The sequence below is a fragment of the Hemitrygon akajei genome, chromosome 2, assembly GCF_048418815.1.
Source record: "Hemitrygon akajei chromosome 2, sHemAka1.3, whole genome shotgun sequence".
Classification (NCBI taxonomy): Eukaryota; Metazoa; Chordata; class Chondrichthyes; order Myliobatiformes; family Dasyatidae; genus Hemitrygon; species Hemitrygon akajei.
The window spans coordinates 175,472,887-175,498,217 of record NC_133125.1 but is presented as its reverse complement, the minus strand read 5'-3'; the positions used below and the strand labels follow the sequence as shown (position 1 = coordinate 175,498,217).

The window sequence follows — 25,331 nt, the reverse complement described above, 5'->3', positions numbered from 1 at the left end:
TCTGGATGACTGCCACGATGTGGTTAAAGAAGAGAAAGGTGCTTCCTGACGGGAAGGTTGACTGCAGTCAGATACTCCTACATCATGGACATAGTCACTAACTACTGTTAGGGGCTGTTTTCTCCCCCCCCAGTGAGTAAAAGGAACTTACAATTTCACAACAGTTTTCACCATCTAACCACACAGCAGTGGTTGTGGATGCTTTAGAGAGAGTGCAGAGGAGATTTACCAGGATGCTGGACTGAATAGCGTGTCATATGATGGTAAGTAGAATGAATTAGGGCTTTAGAGCAAAGGAGGATGAGGGGTGACTTGATAGAGTTGCACAAGATGTTAAGAGGCATAGATCAAGTGGACAGCCAGATACTTTCCCTCAGGGCAGAAATGGCTAATGCGGGGCGGGGGGGGGGCATAATTTTAATGAGATTGGGGGAAAGTACAGGGGGCATGTCAGTGGTAAGTCTTTTTTTAAACACAGAGAGTGCAGAGCACATGGAAAGCGCTGCCAGAGGTAGCGATTGAGGCCGGTACGTCAGTGACATTTATGAGACACTTACGTAGGTGCACAGGTGATAGAAAAATGGAGGGAAGTGTTAGATTGGTCTTAGAGTAGGCTAAAGAGGTTAGGCACAATATTGTGGGCTGAATGGCCTGTGCTGTAATGTTCTGTGTTTTTGGACTCAGCCAATGAAGTGCAGCCACTGCAGTACAGAATGAGGCATCCAATTTGTAGCGATCCAGGCTGCCTGTTTTATTTCAAAATTATCTTTATTCATAGTGCTATGTAATTGTGTCAGTATTTTCTGTGTGCCGTGCACCATTGTCCCTTTTGGAGGATACACGCTTCAAGTCTTTCCAGAGTCGGGTTTATGTTGTTTTGTGGCTGCAGTACTCTGCAATACATAATACTTTCTGTGGCACCGCTCCTTGAAGAAGTCTTCGATACCATGGAGGCTATAGTACCTGTGATGGAGTTGATTTTCCATAGTTTATTTCAATCTTGCGCAGTAGGTAACCCCCTTCCCCCTCCCCTGCTATACCCGATGTTAACGCCAAGGGGCCTGAGACGTTTACACAGTACTGTATTTGTAACCTGAAACAGAGAGCGAGTTTGAAAATCTGGTGGGAGCAGAGGATGTTGGGAATGGTGAGGGTGGAACATTGTGACAGGGGTGTGGGACAGATGACAGAGAAGGAGCATGGTGGGGGTGGGGTGTTGTTGGCATAGGTGCTGACACCAGGCAAGGTCATTTGATTCTAAACAATTCTTTAACTGATCATTACAGAATGTCTCTCTGGTACTTCCCGCTCCCTCCCCTCTCCCTTCCCCTTTTTCCCCAACCATGGTGGCTCTCGCTCTGCCTCCCTCCCACCGTCAGTCCAAAACAGAGACCCAAATCAGAATCAGGTTTGTCATCACTCACGTGTCATGAATTGTTTTTCTTTGCGGCAGCAGTACAGTGCAATGTATAAAATTACTACAATACTGTGAAAAGTCCTGCACCCCATAGTGGGACAAGGAGATGAAAGAGTAGGTGATAACGGATCATCAACAAAGCTTCGGGCCCTTCATGTACAATGCTCCTGGTAAAAATTAGCTTCTGTACTACGCAATGATACAGCCAGACAGGACGTTCTTGATGCTGCTTCTGTGGAAAGTTGTTGGAATTGGGGCATGTCTCAAGAGTTGATGCTGCTGCGCCTTCTTGACTAGTGAGGACCTTGAGGGTCCAGGTTAGATCATCCATCATGGAACTTTGTGCTCTTCACTCTCTCCACAGCAGTGCAAAGAAGGCATACGAGACCTTTGCTTTATAAAACAACTTATTAGGGTGCAATGCTCGACTATGAGTGGATGTACACAGAACAAATTCTAGCTTTTCAGATGACACAAAACCTGGAGATGCCTTGAACTGGGGCTAATACATTTCAAGGAGACAGAGACAGGCTGCTGGAATGGGCAGGTAGGTGCAAATGAATTTAATGCCAGGAAATGCTATACGTTCCATTTCTGGTGGGAAGAAGAGGTCGCTACATACACCAGAGCATGCAACTCTAAATAGGGTACCACAATCTCCCTGTCACCATGAAGCAATGACAATGAAGTTCTTTTCTACTCTAAAGAGAAAGATCTGGGATATACTAACAAAGGTTGTTAAAAATGGCTAAGCAAATTGAGGAAGTGTCTAAAATCATGCAGGTTACTGGTCTCTATAATTTGAGTGTAAGGTGAGGAATGTTACAAGTGATGTTAATAAAAGACAGTCTTGGTACCAGACTTTAATAACTACTGTGTATGAATGCTTTGGAGGAGGTGCAGAATAAATTGTGGAATGACCTTGAGTAAGTGAGCAGATGGTAGAAGCTGTGTTTATTCGACTTGGAACAGAGGAAGTTGCAAGAGGATCTGAAAGAGGGATTTTAAAACTTGAAGAGTAGAACAGCAGATGGAAAGGGTCATGAGTTAGAGAGAAATAATTGACAAGGGAAGCAAAGCTGGCTAGAGCCTGCACTGAATTTGGTTCAGACTGAGGCAGATTCAACTGTAGTGCTGAAAGGAGAGCCATTAACGTGTATGAAAGAAAATAATTTGTAGGGCCATGGATAAAGGGCAAGGAAACGGAATAAATAAACTGCTCTGACAGAGACAATACAGATCTGATGGGCATAATGGCCTCTTGCTGCCCTGTCACCTTTCTGTGAACCTTAATTATCTGCTGCTGTAGTAATCAGCACAGGATGCATTCTAAATCCCACCCATCCCAGCTAACCACAAGGTTTAGACACAAAATGTCATACATAAATTAAACTCACCGTGAATAGTCAGGGTGTAGTCTGTCTGGATGGAGCTGACAGGATTGGTTGCCACACAAGTGTACATTCCACAGTCACGTCTTGAAGCCTTCATGATCACAAGAGTCTTGTTACCGTCTGTCAGCTGGTAAAGCTGGGAGATTTCCCCTCCGTCTTTCCGCCATTGATACTGGTGAGGATCTCCACTGACATTACAGATGAGCTGGATGGTGGAACCACAACTGAGGGAAGTGGAGTTGGGCAATATCAAAGCTTCAACCAGCTTCTCTGAAAGGAAAGAAAGATGTTGATTAATGAACTGCAATCACTTCCACAGATCTCACTCTGACTTTGAACCAAATGTGTTTGAATGGAAGGATTTGCTTTCATGCAACAGGTTTGTGCTGCCAAAGAGTTCACACCCAGCATGCTCGGAAAACATAGAAAGTGCAAACAAGAGAAAATCTGCAAATGCTGGAAATCCAAGCAACACACAAGTGCTGGAGGAACTCAGTAGGCCAGGAAGCATCTATGGAAAAGGGTACAGTTGACGTATCGGGTCAACACCCTTCAGCAGGACAGGGCTTCATTTTGTGTGTGATTCATGGAACAGCAGAGCACAGAAGGCCCTTCAGCCCATTATGTTGTACTGAACCAAATAAAATAGCCAGCTTAAATAATCCCTTTTTACTTACAAGGAGGAAGGGAAAGAGGCTAGCTGGAAGGTGAAAGGTGAAGCCAAGTGGGTGTTGAAAGATCAAGGTCTGGAGAAGAAAGAATCTAATAGGAGAGGAGAGTGAACCACAGGAGAACGGGAAGGAATAGGGGACCCACGAGGAAGTAATAGGCAGATGAGAAGAAGTAAAAGGTTAAACTGAGGTGTGGGGGAAGGGGAATTTGTGTACTGGAAGGAGTAATCGATATTCATGCCATCAATTTGGAGACTACCTAGATGGTATATAAGGTGCTTCTCATCCACCCTGATGGTAGACTATCCTATCAGATCCTTTCTTCTCCAGCCCTTGACCTTTCCCGCCCACCTGGCTTCACCTTTCACCTTCCAGCTAGCCTCTTTCCCCTCCCCCACCTTTATATTCTGGCATCATCCCCCTTCCTTTTCAGACCTGAAGAAAGGACTCGGCCTGAAATGTTGAGTTTATTCTTTCCCACGGATGCTGTTTGACCCGCTGAGTTCTTCCAGCATTTTGCGTGTGATGCTTCTCCACTATCCAGTCATTCTACCATCAAATTTGCTGCTGTTTTCAAAATCACTGATCATGCCAACAAGTGCAGGAGTAGGCCATTCGGCCCTTCTAGCCAGCACCGCCACTAGATCATACACAATCAGTACCCCGTTCCTGCCCTCTCCCCATATCCCTTGACCCCACTTTCTATAAGAGCTCTATCTAACTCTCTCTTGAATGCATCCAGAGATTTGGCCTCCACTGCCTTCTGGGGCAGAGCATTCCACATATCCACCACTCTCTGGGTGAAAAAGGTTTTCCGCACCTCTGTTCTAAATGGCCTACCCCTTATTCTTAAACTGTGGCCTCTAGTTCTGGACTCACCCATCAGCGGGAACATGCTTCCTGCCTCCAGCGTGTCCAATCCCTTAATAATCTTATATGTTTCAATCAGATCCCCTCTCATCCTTTTAAATTCCAGTGTATACAAGCCCAGTCACTCCAATCTTTCAACATATGACAGTCCCGCCATTCCGGGAATTAACCTTGTGAACCTACGCTGCACTCCCTCAATAGCAAGAATGTCCTTCCTCAAATTTGGAGACCAAAACTGCACACAATACTCCAGGTGTGGTCTCACCAGGGCCCTGTACAGCTGCAGAAGGATCTCTTTACTCCTATACTCAATTCCTCTTGTTATAAAAGCCAGCATGCCATTAGCTTTCTTCACTGACTGTTTGTTGTACCTGCATGCTTGCTTTCATTGACTGATGTACAAGAACACCTAGATCTCGTTGTACTTCCCTTTTTCCTAACTTGACTCCATTTAGGTAGTTATCTGCCTTCCTATTCTTGCCACCAAAGTGGATAATCTCACATTTATCCACATTAAACTGCATCTGCCATACATTTGCCCACTCACCCAACCTGTCCAAGTCACCCTGCATTCTCATAACATCCTCCTGATATTTAACACTGCCACCCAGCTTTGTGTCATCAGCAAATTTGCTAATGTTACTTTTAATCCCTTCATCTAAATCATTAATGTATATTGTAAACAGCTGCGGTCCCAGCACAGAACCTTGCGGTACCCCACTGGTCACAGCCTGCCATTCCGAAAGGGACCCGTTAATCACAACTCTTTGTTTCCTGTCAGCCAGCCCATTTTCAATCCATGTCAGTACTCTGCCCCCAATACCATGTGCCCTAATTTTGCCCACTAATCTCCTATGTGGGACTTTATCAAAAGCTTTCTGGAAGTCCAGATACACTACATCCACTGGCTCTCCCTTGTCCATTTTCATAGTTACATCCTCAAAAAATTCCAGAAGATTAGTCAAGCATGATTTTCCCTTCATAAATCCATGCTGACTCAGACTGATCCTTCTACTGCTATCCAAATGTGTCGTAATTTCCTCTTTTATAATTGACTCCAACATCTTTCCCACTACTGACATCAGGCTAACTGGTCTATAATTCCCTGTTTTCACTCTCCCTCCTTTCTTGAAAAGTGGGACAACATTAGCCACCCTCCAATCAGCAGGAACTGTTCCTGAATCTATAGAACATTGGAAAATGATTACCAATGTATCCACGATTTCTAGATCCACCTCTTTAAGTACCCTGGGATGCAGACCATCAGGTCCCGGGGACTTATCAGCCTTCAGACTCAACAGTCTATCCAACACCGTTTCTTGCCTAATATAAATTTCCTTCAGTTCATCCTTTACCCTAGTTCCTTTTGCCACTATTACATCTGGGAGATTGTTTGTGTCTTCCCTAGTGAAGACAGATCCAAAGTACCTGTTCAACTCATCTGCCATTTCCTTGTTCCCTATAATAAATTCACCCGTTTCTGTCTTCAATGGCCCAATTTTGGTCTTAACTATTTTTTTGCTATTCACATACCTAAAGAAGCTTTTACTATCCTCCTTTATATTCTTCGCTAGTTTACCTTCGTACCTCATCTTTTCTTGGCGTATTGCCTTTTTTGTTAACTTCTGTTGCTCTTTAAAAGCTTCCCAGTCCTCCGGTTTCCCACTCATCTTTGCTATGTTATACTTCTTCTCCTTTATTTTTATACTGCCCTTTACTTCCCTCGTCAGCCACAGCCACCCCTTACTCCCCTTAGGATCTTTCTTCCTCTTTGGAATGAACCGATCCTGCACCTTCTGCATTATTCCCAGAAATACCTGCCATTTTTGTTCCACTGTCTTCACTGCTAGGGTGTTGTTCCATTGAACTTTATGCATTAAGGATTCACGCATTAGGACGTAAAGGTTGAGTAGAACAGACAAATGGGGAAGCATGTGCAGTCTAGAAGGTGAAGGAGGAGGATGATCATGAAATCTACTGCCACAAAACAACAAATTTCACAACATACACTTAGTGCACACCTGCACATTAAAGCCAGTATCTAATCAGCCAATCACGTGGCAGCAGCTGAATGAATAAAAGCATGCAGACATGGTCAAGATGTTCAGTTATTCAGACCAATCATCAGAATGGGGAAGAAATGTGACCTAAATGACTTTGACCATGGAATGATTGTTGGTGCCAGATGGGGTGGTTTCAGTATCTCAGAAAATGCTGATCACCTGGGATTTTCATGCACAACAATCTTGAGAGTTTGAAGGGAATGGTGGAAGAGAAACAAAAACCCATCTAGTAAGAGGCAGTTCTGTAGGAAAAAAGATCACATCCTAAAAACTGAGGTTCAGAAACCTGGACTGGTCTTCTGCATGTTAGGATTATACAATCGACTCTGGTTCATTAGAATACATTGGGACCAATATATTTTGGCCCAAGTACGGACTATCTGAATTAGCTGAAGTTTCAGGGGAATACTTAAAAAGGTATAAAAATGACAAAGTATGGTTTAACTGATTAACAAATTATGTATTTAAATGATATACAGAACAAATCAGAACACTTCCAATACTACTACAGTATAATAAACTGTGTATGGATCCCAATAGTTATCAATGGCGGAATTCATCCAGTGTATGCTGTCATGTTCTTTTGATTGACTGAAAAAAAAATCAGTGCAGACGCCTCGTGCAGATAATGGATTGTTTTCAAAATAAAAAAACAAAATTATCAAAAATTCACATTTTTGAATCTCCCCAATAATAGCAAAAGCACACACAACTGGTACTATGTAAAGATTGTTCACTCTAAGCAGAGCTGTGTCTAATGGTCACACAAGTGACACAAGTTAGAAACTGTATGACAACCATTTCCTGTACCAATCAAGTGGCATAGTGTCCCAAGTAAACAAAAGGAAACCTGGCTATTACTTGGTTAATTTTATTCTTTACGAGTTGTCCCAAATAAACGGCTGTTTCATTAACTGATGGCCCCATTAACTGGAATTTACTGTATGTGAATTGGCCACTATGTTATCTCCTCGTCAGGTTAGATAGTTGATGTGGAAAGTTAATACTGACGTAGGCGAGGATAAGCAACATATAGAAAGCAGTTGGAATGCCAATAAGAAGATGTGGTTGTATGAACAAAGCCGAATGCCAATCGACTGGGGAAAGGTAATTCTGTAAGCAGAACGTCACTGAATATGAAGAACGCTTCAGAACTGTGTGGTTGAACTATCCAGGAGTCGCAATGGTAAGTGAAGAAAACAGAGGGATCTATTGTCCACTGAAGTCAACCTTTATGGGTGGCCTGAAAACCAACAGTGCCAGAACGGTGAGGTTAACAAGATCAAACTGGAAAGCACTTAACACTTCATACAGACACAAACATACGTCCCGATGAAGGGTCTCGGACGAAATTGCCGACTGTTTATTTCTTTCCATTGAAGCTGCCTGACTTGCTGAGTTCCTCCAGTACTTTGTGTGTGCTACTTCATACAGCCAGGTTGATTCCAGAGCTGGGAGGTTAGCCTATGAGGAGAGATTGGGTCACCTGGGACTATACTCACTGGACTTTGGAAGAATGAGAGGGGATGTCATAGAAACATACAATTATGACAGGGATAGGTGAGATAAGGGAAGTTGGCTCCACAGGTAAACATGGCCTCACTGTTCAGTGGGGTAGATTTAGGATGGAGATGAGAGTAGTGAATCTGTAGAATTCCCCTCCCATGGAAGCAGTAAAACCTACCACATTAAATATATGTAAGACACAGTTTCCCACCAGCACTGGCAGCCTCTCACCTGAAAACTTTCTGGCATAGAGGAGCGGGCACGGAAATCCTTGGATCAGTCACTGCTGCAGAAACCATCAGCCTGTGCAGCTCAGAAAGAGGGGAGGTGTACATGCTGAATTCTCACTCTGTTATGACCCACCAACGGGGACCATCTGCACCGGGAGCAGAGGCTCTGATGCCACAGTGTAGGGGAACATTTTCATGGCACTCAGATTGATTCAGGGATTCCCAACCTTTCTTAAGCCATAGACCCCCTACCATTTTCCGACGGGTCCGTGGACCTCAGGTTGGGAACGTCTGGATTGATGGTACAGCTGGTAACACCAGATGTAAACACCTCTGAAATTCTTCAATTCTCTGGGTAGCCATGAAACCAAGAAAGAAAGGCAGCATGATCATCAACCCTCAAATAGCAACCCCCCCAACAAAAAACAAAAATAGAACAGGCACATCGATCCCCAAATTCCTCCTCCCACATAAAAAACAAGCAAAACAGAACTAGCACATTAACTCCTAAATCCCTCCTCCTTCTCAAAAACCAAACGGAATGGGGATCAGACACATCGACCCCCAAATCCCTACCTGTACAAAGGAAACCAAACAGATCAGGCACATCAACTCCCAAATCCCTCCTCTTGCACAAAAATCCAAACAAAGTGGATCAGACACATCGACCCCCAAATCCCTCTCCCAGCACAAAATCTGAGCAAAATGCATCAGACACATCGACCCCCAAATCCCTCCTCCCGCAGAATAAACAAGCAAAATGGAGCAGGCACATTGACCCCTAAATTCCAAGTCCACATCCAAAACACAGAAAACCTGGGCAACACTCTCCACAGCAGCAAACTGCCCCCTCTGGTAGCGTGGTGAGGTAGAAGCAGCAAGCACATCAAACGTAGTTTCTGTCAATGGGTTGGCAATCTTGGATTCAATTCCCCACTTGTTCCAAATTAAATGCTTCTTAAATGAAGGAACTGTGGGGCCTCTTCTTAAAGAAATCAAGTGGATTTACAAATACCTGGTCCCTAGAATGCTTACTAACTCTGCCATGGATGGTTCCAAGTCCTAAGTTCGGGCATAGGGCAGCAATTCCATCCCAGAGCTACAGAAACACCACAGAAGCTCTAAAGTCCTCGTCCCTGGAAGTGAAAGGATCTTAACCTAGAAGGCATATGAAGATGGGCTAAACCTGAAGACAAATTGAGAGTCCAGTACAGGACAGAGGCTGGACTTAAGTAATAATGTTAATTAATCACAACATGTGGGTAGAAATGACCATTGAGGAGATCCAATATCGACTGACTGGTTGGATCAAGGGATATTTTTGTTATGATCTGACACATCGACCCCAAAATTCTTCCTCCTATATAAAAACCAAGCAAAACAGCATTGGACAAAAGGTAATAGCTAACTATTTCTACACTGTTTAAGGAACTCCTCATCCATGATGTGTAACCTTAGAATAGTATATAGAGATCAGGTGTCACAGCGGTTATTGTCGGAGTGGACAGAGTTAGGGAGGTGATTTTGAGGCTTTAACTCTTCAAGGCTACAGTGAGGAGAAGCTCCAGTCAGAAAATGTGAAAAAGAAAAGCTGCAGATAGGGTTTCTTTTTCATTTTCTCACCCTCTTCACATTTGCTCAGCTCAAACAGTAGAGATCCCAGGCAGGATAATTGAATACTCCTCCTGTGGGATGTGGGAAGGCAGAGAGACCTCCAGTGTCCCTGACAACTACAACTGCAAATGCATCCAGCTGCAGCTTCGAACCATCTGCGTTAAGGAGTTGGAGTGGGAAATGGAAGAGCTCCGGATCATTTGGGAGGCTGAGGGTGTGAGACATATAGAGAGGTAGTTACACCCAAGGTGCAGGACACAGGAAACTAGGTGACAGTCAGGAAGGGGAAAGGGTAAAGGAGCCAGTGCAGAGTACCCCTGTGGCCATCCCCTGAACATGTATACCACTTTGGATACTGTGAGGAAGGATGGCCAAAAGAGAAAAGTCACAGCAGTCAGGTCTCTGGCACTGAGTCTGGTTCTGTGACTCAGAAAAGAAGGGGAAAGAAGCAGCATGCTATTGCTGATAGGAGATTCATTAGTTAGGGGAACAGAAAGGAGGTTCTGTGGGTGAGAATGAGGTTCCTGGATGGTATGTTGCCTCCCAGGTGTCAGGTTCTGGGACAGCTTGAATCAAGTCCTCAGCATTCTCAAGTGGGAGGGTGAAGAGTCAGAGGTTGTAGTCTATGTAAGTACCAATGACATGGGTAAGACAGGTGACAATGTTTTGCATAGAGAGTTCAGGGAGTTAGGTGCCAAGGGGCAGGACCTCCAGGGTTGTAATCTCGTGATTGCTACCTGTGCCATGTGCTAGTGAGGCTAGAACTAGGGAGAATATACAGTTTAACATGTTGCTAAGGAGTTGGTGTAGGAGAGAGGGCATAAGATTTTCAGATCATCGGGCTCTCTTCCAGGGAAGGTGGGACCTGTACAGGTGGGATGGTTAGCACCGGAACTGGAAGGGTCTAACATCCTGGTGGGTAAGTTTGCTAGTGCTGCACTAGTGAGGTTTAAAGTAGACTTGCAAGGGGATGGGAACCAGAGTGCCAGAACAGTTAGTAGAGAGGTTGTGACGTTCCTCAAAGTCAGGAATCAAAAGATTGAACATGGTGCAACTAGTGTTCTGAGCTGCAGGTATTTCTATGCAAGAAGTATCTTAGGAGAGGCAGATGAGCTCACAGCATGGATCAACACCTGGGAATATGGTATTGTAGCCATTAGTGAGACTTGTTGCAGGAGGGGCAGGACTGGCATCCCAGTATTCTAGGATTCCATTGTTTTACATGTGACAAGAGTGGGATTACTAGTCAGGGAAAATGTCACAGCAGTACTCCATCAGGACAGACAGAAGAATTCTTCTATTGATTAAGAAAGGTATGATCCCATTAATGGGCTTAGTCCTAGGGATTTAGAAGAACAAATCTGTAGAGATCAGAAATTGGTACCAGAAACATAATGTTATAGTAGGTGATTTTAATTTTCCACATGACTGGGAATCCCATACTGTGAAAGGACTAGATGTGTTTGTCAAATGTGTTGAGGGAAGTTTCCTTCATCAGTATAAAGAACACCCAATGAGAGTGTGTGATACTGGATCTGTTAGGGACTGAGACAAGCCATGTGACAGAAGTTTGTATAGAGGAACACATTCTAACTAGTGACCACAATGCCATTAGTTTCAAAGTAAACATGTGAGAAGACAGGTCCGGTCTGTGGGTTGAGATTCTAAATTTGAGTAAGGCCAATTTTGATCGTGTCAGAAATTATCTGCAAGTGTGGTTTAGGACAGGCTATTTTCTGGCAAAGTTTTCAGGCTGTTTACTTGGTAAGCGGGGAGGCCTTCAAAAGCAAAACTTTTGAGAGTACCATAGGTTTCAATAGGTACACTTAATGTCAGGGAAATGTATACAATATGCATCCTGAAATTCTTTTCCTTTGCAAACATCCATGAAAACAGAGGAGTGCCCCAAAGAAACTAGTATGTACCTGTTGGAATAAAAGGTAAAGATAACATGTGCTGGGAACCTTGGTTTTCAAGAGATATTGCGGCCCTGGTTATGAAAAAAGGTGCATAGCAGGTATAGACAAGTAGGAACAAATGAGGTGCTTATGGAGTGCAAGAAATGCAAGAAAACAGTTCAGAAAGAAATCAGGAGGGCAAAAAGAAGACATGAAATTGCTCTAGCAGACAAGGTGAAGGAGAATCATAAGTCTACAGATATGTTAAGAGCAGAAGGATTACAAGGGCCAGAATTGGTCCTCCGGAAGACAAAAATGCTAATCCATGTGTGGAGCCAAAACAGATGTAGGAGATCTTAAATAATTTTTTTGCATCTGTGTTTACTCAGGAAATGGACACAGAGACGATAGAAGTGAGCCAAAGTGATATCAACTTCAATGACCCTGCACAGCACACAGGAGCAGGTGTTTGCCACCGAGGCACACCAGGGTGGCTGATGAGGGGAAACTTCTTCACTCAGCAGGCCGTGAGTGTGGAATGAGCTGACAGCACAAGTGGTGCATGTGAGCTTGATTTCAACGTTTGAGAGAAGTTTGGTTACGTGCAAGGAAGGTAGGGCTATGTTGATAGGAACAGGCAGTTTAAATGGTTTCAGAATGGACTAGATGGGCCAAAGGGATTGTTTGTGCTGTACTTCTCTTTGACTCTATGTCATTAAGCTGATGGTATAATAATTACTGTATATTGTTCTGTCATCTCGGAGCACTGTATCTGGGTGACTTGCTTGCATATCACTTTAATATAAAGGTGAACAGGGCAGCTTGTTTCATCTGATTGTTACAGGGTGTTGCAGAGGATTTGGCATTTTAAATGAGGCACTATTATTTTCAGAGCTTGTTCTCGGTGTCAGTTACAGTTTATCAGCCGGGCTCTATGGTTCCTCGATCATTCAGCTTCCTGGGGAGTTCAATTCACAGGTCAGAAGGAGAGGTCAAATAACGAGGTTAATGGGATCAGTAGTGGAGATTGTGTCAAGTTTGGTGCGCAGTGTACCATTCAGCTATGTGTTCTAATATACAGTAACAAACTACAACAAAATCAGAGTGGACCAAATTATAAATCAAACACGAGGAAATCTGCAGATGCTGGAAATTCAAACAACACACACAAAATGCTGGTGGAACACAGCAGGCCAGGCAGCATCTATAGGAGAAGCACTGTCGACGTTTCGGGCCGAGACCCTTCATCAAATTATAATTTTGTTTATTACTTGCAAGGGAAGTCCACCTCCATACATTAAGTTGTTGGTTTCAATCTTACAGCTCAAAACAAACCATTTTTATACGTTTACAGAGTCCAGTAATTCATCAACTTTATGTCTTGGAGGTTGTTTGAGGACTGACGAAGGGTCTGGGCCCGAAACGTCGACAGTGCTTCTTCCTATAGATGCTGCCTGGCCTGCTGTGTTCCACCAGCATTTTGTGTGTGGGGCCTATTTGCTGTTTCTTTTGCAGTCCAACCTGTCACTTCATTGCACTTAGAAAACTCATCCATTTGTCCAGTAGGAGCTGCACACTTAATAATCGCAACCTATTTAGGCTCATGTAATGCTACCAATAAGCTTCATATGTGCGCTGAATTTTTTTGATAGGGACCCCACCCTCCAGGTCAAAAATCCCCACATTTCCAGGGCGTAACACGAGTCAGTATAAATATTGGCAGTCTGGCCTCCAGCAAGTATACAAACCCTAGTGAGTTTAAAGATCTCTGCTTGTTGTGCAGGAAGTAAACACAGGAAGTGCTGCTGCCTCCACAACATGGGTGAAGGAAACAATTACATATCCTGCCCATGGTTTTCCCACATTGTTACGAAAAGCCAAGCCATCAACTATTTTCCAAGGAATCTCAAATGCCAAATCACTGTCAAAACTCTTGAGTAGTGTCACTTATGCTCTATAAGGGAAAGCAGTCCTGTTAGTAAAGCAACTTTTAGGGTTGCGCCCAAGATAATCCAACCTTTCCAAAATTGTTAATTTCAAATTTTCAATTTAACTGTCTACCAAAGATCAATTTCCCAAATGCCCATTTCCCTCTGAAATGAGGGCAACTCACATCCGAAACACAGATGTACAGATTTCCAATTCCTTAACCTGGTTTCCACATCACCAGTCCGGAACCCGGGTTTCTGCAAAATCAATTACGTGGAAAGCAAATAAAGAAACACCAACCAGAATGCACAGACAGAACAAAAAAAATCCATTTTTTTACTGTTCTTCCTTCAGATCCTCCACAATCGTGGTCACCAACCCATCGATCACGATCGACTAGTCGATCTTTGAGACTTTCCCAGTAGATCCCAAAAAATAAATACACAAATACTGTTGAGAGATTGTTTCCGGGTTGCGGGGTTTTAGTTCCGTTCTTTCTGCCCAGTGTGCATGCGTGTAGCTCCCCCGCACTACACAGTGTACTTCAGTGGTCCCCAACCACCGGGCCGGTCAGCTGCACCTTTCCTCATTCCCTGTCAGCCCACTGTTGAACTTGCACTCGAGGTCATCAGTTGCCTAAACGCAGTGATACCCTCACGCCAGGGATCACTGGTTGCCCTCAGGCAGCCGGTGGGAAGTGCCATTGCTACTGGCCTGGAGCGCTGCCTCTAAACCTGTTTACCGACTGTTCGTGGGGAACCCGGTGCTAAAATATTCGCAGACGGCCTAATTCGGGCTTAGCGTTTCGTAAGTATCAGAGCAGCTACCTCGCTGCGATCTACTGAAACAAACTTTTGTCGGCCGATAGATCCTGGGGGGGTGGGGGGGGCACTCCCTGTTACACTCCTCACTTGCTCTGTCCGGACTGCGATCGCCACGGCCCCGGCATGGAGACCTACGGCCCTGACCTTGTCCTCTCACCCCACCCATGACCAGCCGCACCTGGCCAAGGCGTCTGGCGGCGGGCGGACGGGAGGCTGTCCGAGGCAATGAATCCCTCAAAACGGCTTCGTTACCTTGAGTCCAAGCACCCAGCACTTAAAGGCAAATGCGTTCGTTGAGTTTTGTGAGCAGCATGGGACAGAAGCTAAGTGCCGAGAGCCGCGAAATTGCAGAATAAACTGGACATAAGGAACCTGCTTTGAGTATCACTGTATTCCCGTTGTGTTTAACACCTCCCCCCCTCCACCGTCGGCCAGTCCGCAAGAATATTGTCAATATTAAACCGGTCTGCAGTGCGTAAAAGGGTGGGACCCCCTGGTGTTCATACATTATTTCTACCTCCGGGTTGCTGGGTTTTACTTCCGGTCTTTTCTGCCCCGGTGCGCATGCGTGTAACTAATTGATCTTTGGTCGATCCTGCCTTGAACTAAGGCCAAGGTAGGGGATGTTGGGCTTAAAAAGGTTGGTGACCACTAGTCTACAAGTAACTGCAAAACTAAATAAATAGTTAATTCTCACTGTGAAAACCTTTCACCCATTTTACAAAGAACAAGGGGCTGCTGCATGGGGCCCTGGCTCATTAACATATTGTAAAACACAAAGGCAAATTTACTCTGGAGTGAAATATTTCACTTGATCACCTTTTGAACTGAAGCACAAGATTAATTCAAACTTCCTCCCAATATCAATTGAGCAAACACAGAACAGCCTTTGCCCTCGCTCCCTCTTTTGTGAACTCACATGCGTCCACTCTTTACACAATTAAAAAGTGCAAACCATCCACACTTTACACCATGTCAGAAAATCTCTTGTTCTTAACGGTTAAACCATTGCCAAAATATTCAGTTAAAATAAAAAAAACTAAGTAATATTATTTTATTAATAAAATTTGATTGATATTTACAAATATTTTATTAATAGCAATTAATAAATAACAATGAGAAATTAAAGAGTGGTGAGTGTAGACATACGACCACTAGAAAATGTAGCTGGAGAAATAAAAACAGGACAAGGAGACGGCAGATGAACTAAATGAGTATTTTTCAGTCTTCACTGTGGAAGACACTAACAATGTGCCAGATGTTGGAGGGTGTGAGGGAGTACTACAGGGGACAGTCATTAATGAACCTGAGCAGTCTATTCCATGGGATGGTAGGGTATATCACAGCTACGGTGGCTGACATTCTGCCAGGCGATGCAACTCAGAAACAACCATATATCCTGTTGTGAACGATACATTGCGTCATCACAAACAAGTGCAATACTCACCAAAGAGGAGTAATTGGATTATTTTCCGCTCTTGGTCATCCACAGTGAAGCTGTAAGCTCCCTCGTCACCGGCATCTAATCTGTTCACTATCAGAGAGCCGTTAGACTGATTAAACTGCAAACGGGACTTGAACTGTTCACTGGGCTCCGCCCACCTCACATAATTTGGGATGTGATGTAAAATGGTGAGAGGGCTTCTGTGGCTAGCGACGAATATCCAAAGAATTTCACTTTTGTTGAGATCAACTCTGACTTTAGGATCCAGTAAAACTGATGAACCAAGGGCTCCGACCAATTCTTTGTCTGATTAGGGTAAGAAGAGAAAATGTAATCATTTAAACTGGTGACAGTCATGAAAATTTAAAAAGAAAAAGCAAATGAAAGGCTACAGCAAGTGTACATTACTGGGAAAAGCACTGTGAAGTGACACACTGCCTATGTGAGACAGACAGACACCAGGGTACTTTATTAATCCCGAGGGAAATCGGGTTTCATTACAGTTGCACCAACCAAGAATAGAGTAGAAATATAACAAAATAAAACCAGAAATAATTAAATGACAATAAGTAAATTATGCCAAGTGGAAATAAGTCCAGGACCAGCCTATTGGCTCAGAGTGTCTGACACTCCAAGGGAGGAGTTGTAAAGTTTGATGGCCACAGGCAGGAATGACTTCCTATGACGCTCAGTGTTACATCTCGGTGGAATGAGTCTCTGGCTGAATGTACTCCTGTGCCTAACCAGTACATTATGGAGTGGATGGGAGACATTGTCCAAGATGTGAGTGCAGTTTGCAGTATATAAACTTCATATTATAGACAAAATATCTTTATAACTTATATAACTTTATAACAACACAAAGGTCACACCATTTTGACCATGAGTGTGTTACAGCCAAAGCTACTCATGACTGCTTTATTTCATCCTGAAAGAACTTAAATATTTAGTTTGCCGAGTCAGCCCTCGGTGATATAAACAGCTCTGCCAAATCTACACCAAGTTACCATCCTCTGTTCTTCCAGTCTCTCCCGACTGAGCAGAAATCATTTGGAACTGTTCTAGTAAATCCCATATACACCCCTTCCAAAGCTTTCACTCCTCTCCTATAATATAGAATTCAGAGAGTTCAAAGGTTCAGCTTGTTATCAAAGTATGCTCGTAGCTAAATGAGAGGTTGAACGAACTCGGACTGTTTTCTCAGGAGCATTAGAGGCTGGAGCCCTTGCAGTTTATGGTACATAGTAACACCTTGAATGTGAATGCAGGAGGCAAGATTAGTGTGTTTATGAATGACACAAAAAGATTTGGTTTTGTGGATAATAAAGAAGGATGTCCAAGGGACAGCAGGATATAAATCAATCGGACAGAGCGACAGCAAGTAGAATTTAATCCCAACAATTGTGAGGTGATTCATTTTGGGAAGTCAAATGGGGCACAGCATATACAGTAAATGTCAGGGCACTTAAAGTGTTGATGAATAGTTACGTGGGGTTCAAGTCCATCGTCTCCTGACAGTATCAGAATTGATGGATTCGTGCTGAGGATAGCTTATGTCGTACTTACCTTCTTTGGTTGACCACAGAACATGGAAGTTGGAATACGGAAGTTTACATTATAACTCTATAAAACACTGCTGTATCGTAATTCTGGCTGCAACACTATAATGAAGATAAGAATGTGCAAGGAGACACACGGGTGGCAGGGTCGGTCGGTCGGTCGGGCGAGGAGACACACGGGTGGCAGGGTCGGTCGGTCGGTCGGGCGAGGAGACACACGGGTGGCAGGGTCGGTCGGTCAGGGCGAGGAGACACACGGGCGCCGGGGTCGGTCGGTCGGGCGAGGAGACACACGGGCGCCGGGGTCGGTCGGTCGGGCGAGGAGACACACAGGTGGCAGGGTCGGTCGGTCGGGCAATGAGACACACGGGTGGCAGGGTCGGTCGGTCAGGGCGAGGAGACACACGGGTGGCAGGGTCGGTCGGTCAGGGCGAGGAGACACACGGGTGCCGGGGTCGGTCGGTCAGGGCGAGGAGACACACGGGTGGCAGGGTCGGTCGGACGGGCGAGGAGACACACGGCTGGCAGGGTCGGTCAGTCGGGCGAGGAGACACACGGGTGGCAGGGTCGGTCGGTCGGGGCGAGGAGACACACGGGTGGCAGGGTCGGTCGGTCGGGCGAGGAGACACACGGGTGGCAGGGTCGGTCGGTCAGGGCGTGGAGACACACGGGTGGCAGGGTCGGTCGGTCGGGGCGAGGAGACACACGGGTGGCAGGGTCGGTCGGTCAGGGCGTGGAGACACACGGGTGGCAGGGTCGGTCGGTCAGGGCGAGGAGACACACGGGTGGCAGGGTCGGTCGGTCAGGGCGTGGAGACACACGGGTGGCAGGGTCGGTCGGTCAGGGCGTGGAGACACACGGGTGGCAGGGTCGGTCGGTCAGGGCGTGGAGACACACGGGTGGCAGGGTCGGTCGGTCAGGGCGAGGAGACACACGGGTGCCGGGGTCGGTCGGTCGGGCGAGGAGACACACGGGTGGCAGGGTCGGTCGGTCAGGGCGTGGAGACACACGGGTGGCAGGGTCGGTCGGTCAGGGCGAGGAGACACACGGGTGCCGGGGTCGGTCGGTCGGGCGAGGAGACACACGGGTGGCAGGGTCGGTCGGTCAGGGCGTGGAGACACACGGGTGGCAGGGTCGGTCGGTCAGGGCGAGGAGACACACGGGTGCCGGGGTCGGTCGGTCAGGGCGAGGAGACACACGGGTGGCAGGGTCGGTCGGACGGGCGAGGAGACACACGGGTGGCAGGGTCGGTCAGTCGGGCGAGGAGACACACGGGTGGCAGGGTCGGTCGGTCGGGGCGAGGAGACACACGGGTGGCAGGGTCGGTCGGTCGGGCGAGGAGACACACGGGTGGCAGGGTCGGTCGGTCGGGGCGAGGAGACACACGGGTGCCGGGGTCGGTCGGTCGGGGCGAGGAGACACACGGGTGCAGGGTCGGTCGGTCGGGGCGAGGAGACACACGGGTGGCAGGGTCGGTCAGTCGGGCGAGGAGACACACGGGTGGCAGGGTCGGTCGGTCGGGGCGAGGAGACACACGGGTGGCAGGGTCGGTCGGTCGGGCGAGGAGACACACGGGTGCCGGGGTCGGTCGGTCAGGGCGAGGAGACACACGGCTGGCAGGGTCGGTCGGTCGGGCAAGGAGACACACGGGTGGCAGGGTCGGTCGGTCGGGCGAGGAGACACACGGGCGCCGGGGTCGGTCGAGGAGACACACGGGCGCCGGGGTCGGTAGGTCGGGGCGAGGAGACACACGGGTGCCGGGGTCGGTCGGTCGGGCGAGGAGACACACGGGTGGCAGGGTCGGTCGGTCAGGGCGAGGAGATACACGGGCGCCGGGGTCGGTCGGTCGGGGCGAGGAGACACACGGGTGCCGGGGTCGGTCGGTCAGGGCGAGGAGACACACGGCTGGCAGGGTCGGTCGGTCGGGCGAGGAGACACACGGGCGCCGGGGTCGGTCGAGGAGACACACGGGCGCCGGGGTCGGTCGGTCGGGCGAGGAGACACACGGGTGGCAGGGTCGGTCGGTCAGGGCGAGGAGATACACGGGCGCCGGGGTCGGTCGGTCGGGGCGAGGAGACACACGGGCGCCGGGGTCGGTAGGTCGGGGCGAGGAGACACACGGGTGCCGGGGGACGGTCGGTCGGGCGAGGAGACACACGGGTGGCAGGGTCGGTCGGTCAGGGCGAGGAGATACACGGGCGCCGGGGTCGGTCGGTCGGGCGAGGAGACACACGGGCGCCGGGGTCGGTCGGTCAGGGCGAGGAGACACACGGCTGGCAGGGTCGGTCGGTCGGGCGAGGAGACACACAGGTGGCAGGGTCGGTCGGTCGGGCGAGGAGACACACGGGCGCCGGGGTCGGTCGAGGAGACACACGGGCGCCGGGGTCGGTCGGTCGGGCGAGGAGACACACGGGTGGCAGGGTCGGTCGGTCAGGGCGAGGAGATACACGGGCGCCGGGGTCGGTCGGTCGGGGCGAGGAGACACACGGGCGCCGGGGTCGGTAGGTCGGGGCGAGGAGACACACGGGTGCCGGGGACGGTCGGTCGGGCGAGGAGACACACGGGTGGCAGGGTCGGTCGGTCAGGGCGAGGAGATACACGGGCGCCGGGGTCGGTCGGTCGGGCGAGGAGACACACGGGCGCCGGGGTCGGTCGGTCAGGGCGAGGAGACACACGGCTGGCAGGGTCGGTCGGTCGGGCAAGGAGACACACGGGTGGCAGGGTCGGTCGGTCGGGCGAGGAGACACACGGGCGCCGGGGTCGGTCGAGGAGACACACGGGCGCCGGGGTCGGGTCGGTCGGGGCGAGGAGCCGCGCGGGTGGCAGGGTCGGGTCGGTCGGGCAAGGAGACACACGGGTGGCGGGGTCGGGTCGGTCAGGGCGAGGAGACACACGGCTGGCAGGGTCGGTCGGTCGGGCAAGGAGACACACGGGTGGCAGGGTCGGTCGGGCGAGGAGACACACGGGTGGCAGGGTCGGTCGGTCGGGGCGAGGAGACACACAGGTGGCAGGGTCGGTCGGTCGGGCGAAGAGACACACGGGTGCCGGGGGTCGGTCGGTCAGGGCGAGGAGACACACGGGTGGCAGGGTCGGTCGGTCGGGCGAGGAGACACACGGGCGCCGGGGTCGGTCGGTCGGGGCGAGGAGACACACAGGTGGCAGGGTCGGTCGGTCGGGCGAAGAGACACACGGGTGCCGGGGTCGGTCGGTCAGGGCGAGGAGACACACGGGTGGCAGGGTCGGTCGGTCGGGCGAGGAGACACACAGGTGGCAGGGTCGGTCGGTCGGGCGAGGAGACACACGGGCGCCGGGGTCGGTCGAGGAGACACACGGGCGCCGGGGTCGGTAGGTCGGGGCGAGGAGCCGCGCGGGTGGCAGGGTCGGGTCGGTCGGGCGAGGAGCCGCGCGGGTGGCAGGGTCGGGTCGGTCGGGGCGAGGAGACACACGGGTGGCGGGGTCGGGTCGGTCGGGCGAGGAGCCGCACGGGTGGGAGGGCGCAGAGTTTTCTGCTCCTTATTCTTAACATGCCTGAGATTATTAGAATATCCTACAATAAACTTTCTTTTCTGTGTCCTTCCCTGCAGTGAATACCGACACAAAGTACTAATTTAACTCGTCATAAACATGAGAAAGTCTACTGAATGCTGGGAATCCAAACAATACACACATAATGCTGGAGGAACTCAGTTGGTCAGGCAGCAGCGCTGGAGATGAATAAACAGTCAATGTTTCAGGCCAAGACCCTTCTTCAGGACTGAGAAGGAAGGGGGAAATTCCAGACTAACAATGTGGGGGTGGGGAGGGGAAGGAAGCTAGCTGGAAGGTGATGGGTGAAGCCAAGTGAGTGAGAGAGATAACAGACTGGAGAAGGAGAGAGTGGACCAAAGGAGAAAGGGAAGGAGGATGGGACACAGGGGGAAGTGAAGGTAGGTAAGAGGTAAAAGGCCAGAGTGGGGAATGCAGTGGGGGGGGGGGGGGGCGGGATAAATTACTGGAAGAAGAAGTTGATATTCGTGCCATCAGGTTGGAGACTACTCATTTAGTACATTGCCCATATCAAGTCAAGTCACTTTTTATTGTCATTTCGACCATAACTACTGGTACGGTACACAGTAAAATGAGACAATGTTTTACAATACCATGGTGCGACATGAAACAGTACAAAAACTACACTGAACTACGTAAAAACACAGAAAAAACGACACTAGACCTACCCAGGACTGCATAAAGTGCACAATACAGTGCGGGCATTACAATAAATAATAAACAATGGGCACAGTAGAGGGCAGTGAGTTGGTGTCAGTCCAGGCTCTGGGTATTGAGTAGTCTGATAGCTTGGGGGAAGACACTGTTACATAGTCTGGTTGTGAGAGCTTCAGTGCCTTTTCCCAGATGTCAGGAGGGAAAAGAGTTTATATGAGCGGTGTGTGAGGTCCTTCATAATGCTGTTTGCTTTGCGGATGCAGCGTGTAGTGTAAATGTCGATAATGGTGGGAAGAGACACCCCGATGATCTTCTCAGCTGACCTCACTATCCGTTGCAGGGTCTTTTTAAAAGCTATTATTAATGCTTTTTGAGACGGTGATTTAGATGCATATCATATTTTTTTACTGAGTTAAGTATTGTATGTAATTAGTTTTGCTACAACAAGTGTATGGGACATTGGAAAAAAAGTTGAATTTCCCCATGGGGATGAATAAAGTATCTATCTATCTATCTATCTATCTATCTATCTATCTATCTATCTATCTATCTATCTATCTATCTATCTATCTATCTATCTATCTATCTTGCGGTCCCAGGTGGTGCAATTTCTGAACCAGACAGTGATGCAGCTGCTCAGGATGCTCTCAATACAACCCCTGTAGAATGTGATGAGAATGAGGGCTGGGAGGCTCCTCAGGCTCCTTCCTTTGTCCTCGAGTAGTTCCGCTTATCCTTGTAAGCGAACAAGTGCTACCCCTGCCCTTACACTTCCTCCCTCACCACCATTCAGGGCCCCAGACAGTCCTTCCAGGTGAGGCGACACTTCACCTGTGAGTCGGCTGGTGTGGTATACTGTGTCCGGTGCTCCCGGTGTGGCCTTTTATAAATTGGTGAGACCCGACGCAGACTGGGAGACCGTTTCGCTGAACACCTACGCTCGGTCCGCCAGAGAAAGCAGGATCTCCCAGTGGCCACACATTTTAATTCCACGTCCCATTCCCATTCTGATATGTCTATCCATGTCCTCCTCTACTGTCAAGGTGAAGCCACACTCAGGTTGGAGGAACAACACCTTATATACCGGCTGGGTAGCCTCCAACCTGATGGCATGAACATTGACTTCTCTAACTTTCGTTAATGCCCCTCCTCCCCTTCTTACACCATCCCTGACATATTCAGTTGTTTTTTTTCTCCCTCTGCTCCTCACTCTGCCTGTTCTCCATCTCCCTCTGGTGCTCTCCTCCCCCTTTCTATCTCCCTAGGCCTCCCATCCCATGATCCTTTCCCTTCTCCAGCTCTGTATCACTTTCGCCAATCACCTTTCCAGCTCTTAGCTTCATCCCACCCCCTCCGGTCTTCTCCTATCATTTCGCATTTCCCCCTCCCCCTCCTACTTTCAAATCTCTTACTATCTTTCCTTTCAGTTAGTCCTGACGAAGGGTCTCGGCCCGAAACATTGACAGTGCTTCTCCTTATAGATGCTGCCTGGCCTGCTGTGTTCCACCAGCATTTTGTGTGTGTTATTTGAATTTCCAGCATCTGCAGATTTCCTCGAGTAGTTCTACTGTCACTAACTAGCCTCTTGATTTTAATACGTATAAAAAAAACCTTTGGATTTTTCTTAATCCTACTTTCCAAGGACATTTCATGGCCTTTTTTTCCGGCTTTCTTTCCATGTTCTTTAGGGCCCTCACATTAGGGTTAGTAGGCCCCTCAGTACAACTAGTTCACACCGAACTAAATGCCTCATCCAAGCTAGACCACCATCTTCTAAAGTTTCCTCTCCATGCAGCTGTCTGTTAAATTTTGTTACCGTACGTATCACAATGACTTACACTGGTTGTGGCCCTCTGTCAAGACTGAGGGTGTAAAGGGGAAGTTACCAGTGGTTTCATGAGCTGGTAAATGATGGTGCAGCCACGTGTGACATGGTTTGTGGGCAGATGGGGCCATGCAGGGAAGGGCGGGTGGAGACAATGACGAGAGTCTGGGATAGGACAGCAATCTGTTGAAAAAGCGAGGAGAGGAGCGACCGTGGGTTGAGTGCGTGTCTGACAGGCGGGGAGGAAGGGAGAGCAACTGCACGATAGCGGACTCTTCGGGGGTGGGGATGGGTGCATAAGGAAATAGGATGTGTTGATCACTAGGAGAAACCAACAGTGCGGGCGGGATGCATTCAAACATTCATGGCCCGTCTCACATTATAAACTAAATAGGGAGTATCAGCTGTGAAATCCCCTGATTGAGCCCCGACCGACCAAACGTAAACACCCACCACCTGCACCCCACCCCTGTCTTTTATTTACAACAATTATTCCCCAATGCCGGCAGATTACCTTCGGCACCAGGCACACAAAGCGGAAATTTTGTGTGTTACTCGCCAATTTGGTGACCACATCCCAGTGCTTAAACAGAAAATATGATGTGTTTACTTCAATTATTCCCCATTCCGCACCAAACACACAAAGGAACAAAAGGGGAAGGCACATCTAGCAACGGGAAGGATGTGTGTGTGTGTATATATACTTCGCCCCGCAAGCATTGAAGTTGACTGCACTCCCTGCAATAATCGCAGGAAACTCCTCCCGTGTTTAAATGGAAAAACTTTTAACCTTATTTGATGTAAAGTTCTGAGCACTCGTTGTTTACTACAATGAATCCCCTAGTGGCGGCGGCCTACCTTCGGCACAAAACACACTATGCGGTTCCCACTGCAGCAGAAGATGAGGGAGCAACAACATCCAGTAACTCGGGAAGCCAAAGTCAAATCGTTTCCACGGTCCGCGGTAGTGCGACAAGTACAACCCAGACATTGCATCCTCCATTACTGCTTCTCCGTCATCGACTCAAGTGTCCCCTTACCGCCACCTATTGGACTGGAGTCCTTTATCGAATGAACGCTAAGTATTACCCTCAAAACACTAAATTGTAAATAATGAAAGACAATATTGTGAATTACATTAAAACCACTTCCATAACTTAGTAATTTTTAAAATAAAAACTATCAACCACAAAGCTAGTGGTGCAGCCTGCATTTCCTTTCTTTCAACCTTATATGCTTCACATCGTAAAATATGTTCAACGGTTTCATAACGATGACACACCCAGAGCGATGTTCTCCAATAAGGAATAATTAAGCATAGTATGTTTAAGTCGAGTCAATATTATTCCTTCTCTTCTTGTTTACCCCTTCTCCCATCAATCGAACGGTTGTATGTTTTATGTTTTCTGTAAAAGTGTCTCCCTTTATCCCACAAGTCTTACCATAATCCCTTAATTCCTAGCCTCACCAAACGCTTAGCTTCTGATTTGCTAACTGGAAGGTCCATTTCCACAGATTAAATTTTAACAGCTTTTTTTGGCCAAACAATCAATCCACTGAATCCCTCAGCACCTCTATGTGCAGGAATCCATAAGAAGAGGACATGCAAACCAATACTTTGGATATGAAATAAAATTTGAAGAGCTTCCAGCAGTAACTCTGACCTGTTTAAAGACTGGTCAAAACCAAAAAAGAATCTGAACAAATTATAATTCTGCAAACACAGGTTTCCTGCACCCACTGTAAGGACAAAATGATGGCAACCAGTTATGCTGTATATACTAACAAATGGTCAGTATGACATTTCTGTAATTCAGGCACAAAAACAGCCACACCAACATTCCCTGTTAGATTATCTTTTGATGCAACATTAAATATGATCAG

The 25,331-nt window shown here is 47.9% G+C and overlaps 1 protein-coding gene across 7 annotated transcripts in view; it reads right to left on the bottom strand.

Annotated features, from left to right (window-relative positions):
- LOC140718694 (HEPACAM family member 2-like) overlaps positions 1-24,457 on the bottom strand; it is a 56,577-nt gene extending 32,120 nt beyond the window's left edge. For all 7 annotated transcript variants that reach the window (XM_073032747.1, XM_073032766.1, XM_073032784.1 and 4 more), the window contains exons 1-3: positions 24,306-24,457; positions 15,864-16,166; positions 2,815-3,081 (exon numbers count right to left, since the gene is read on the bottom strand). In XM_073032747.1, the coding sequence (XP_072888848.1) occupies positions 2,815-3,081; positions 15,864-16,166; positions 24,306-24,450 (715 nt within the window). In that variant the 5' untranslated portion in view covers positions 24,451-24,457. The remainder of the gene's footprint in view (positions 1-2,814; positions 3,082-15,863; positions 16,167-24,305) is intronic.
- Between the last annotated feature and the right edge of the window lie 874 nt (positions 24,458-25,331).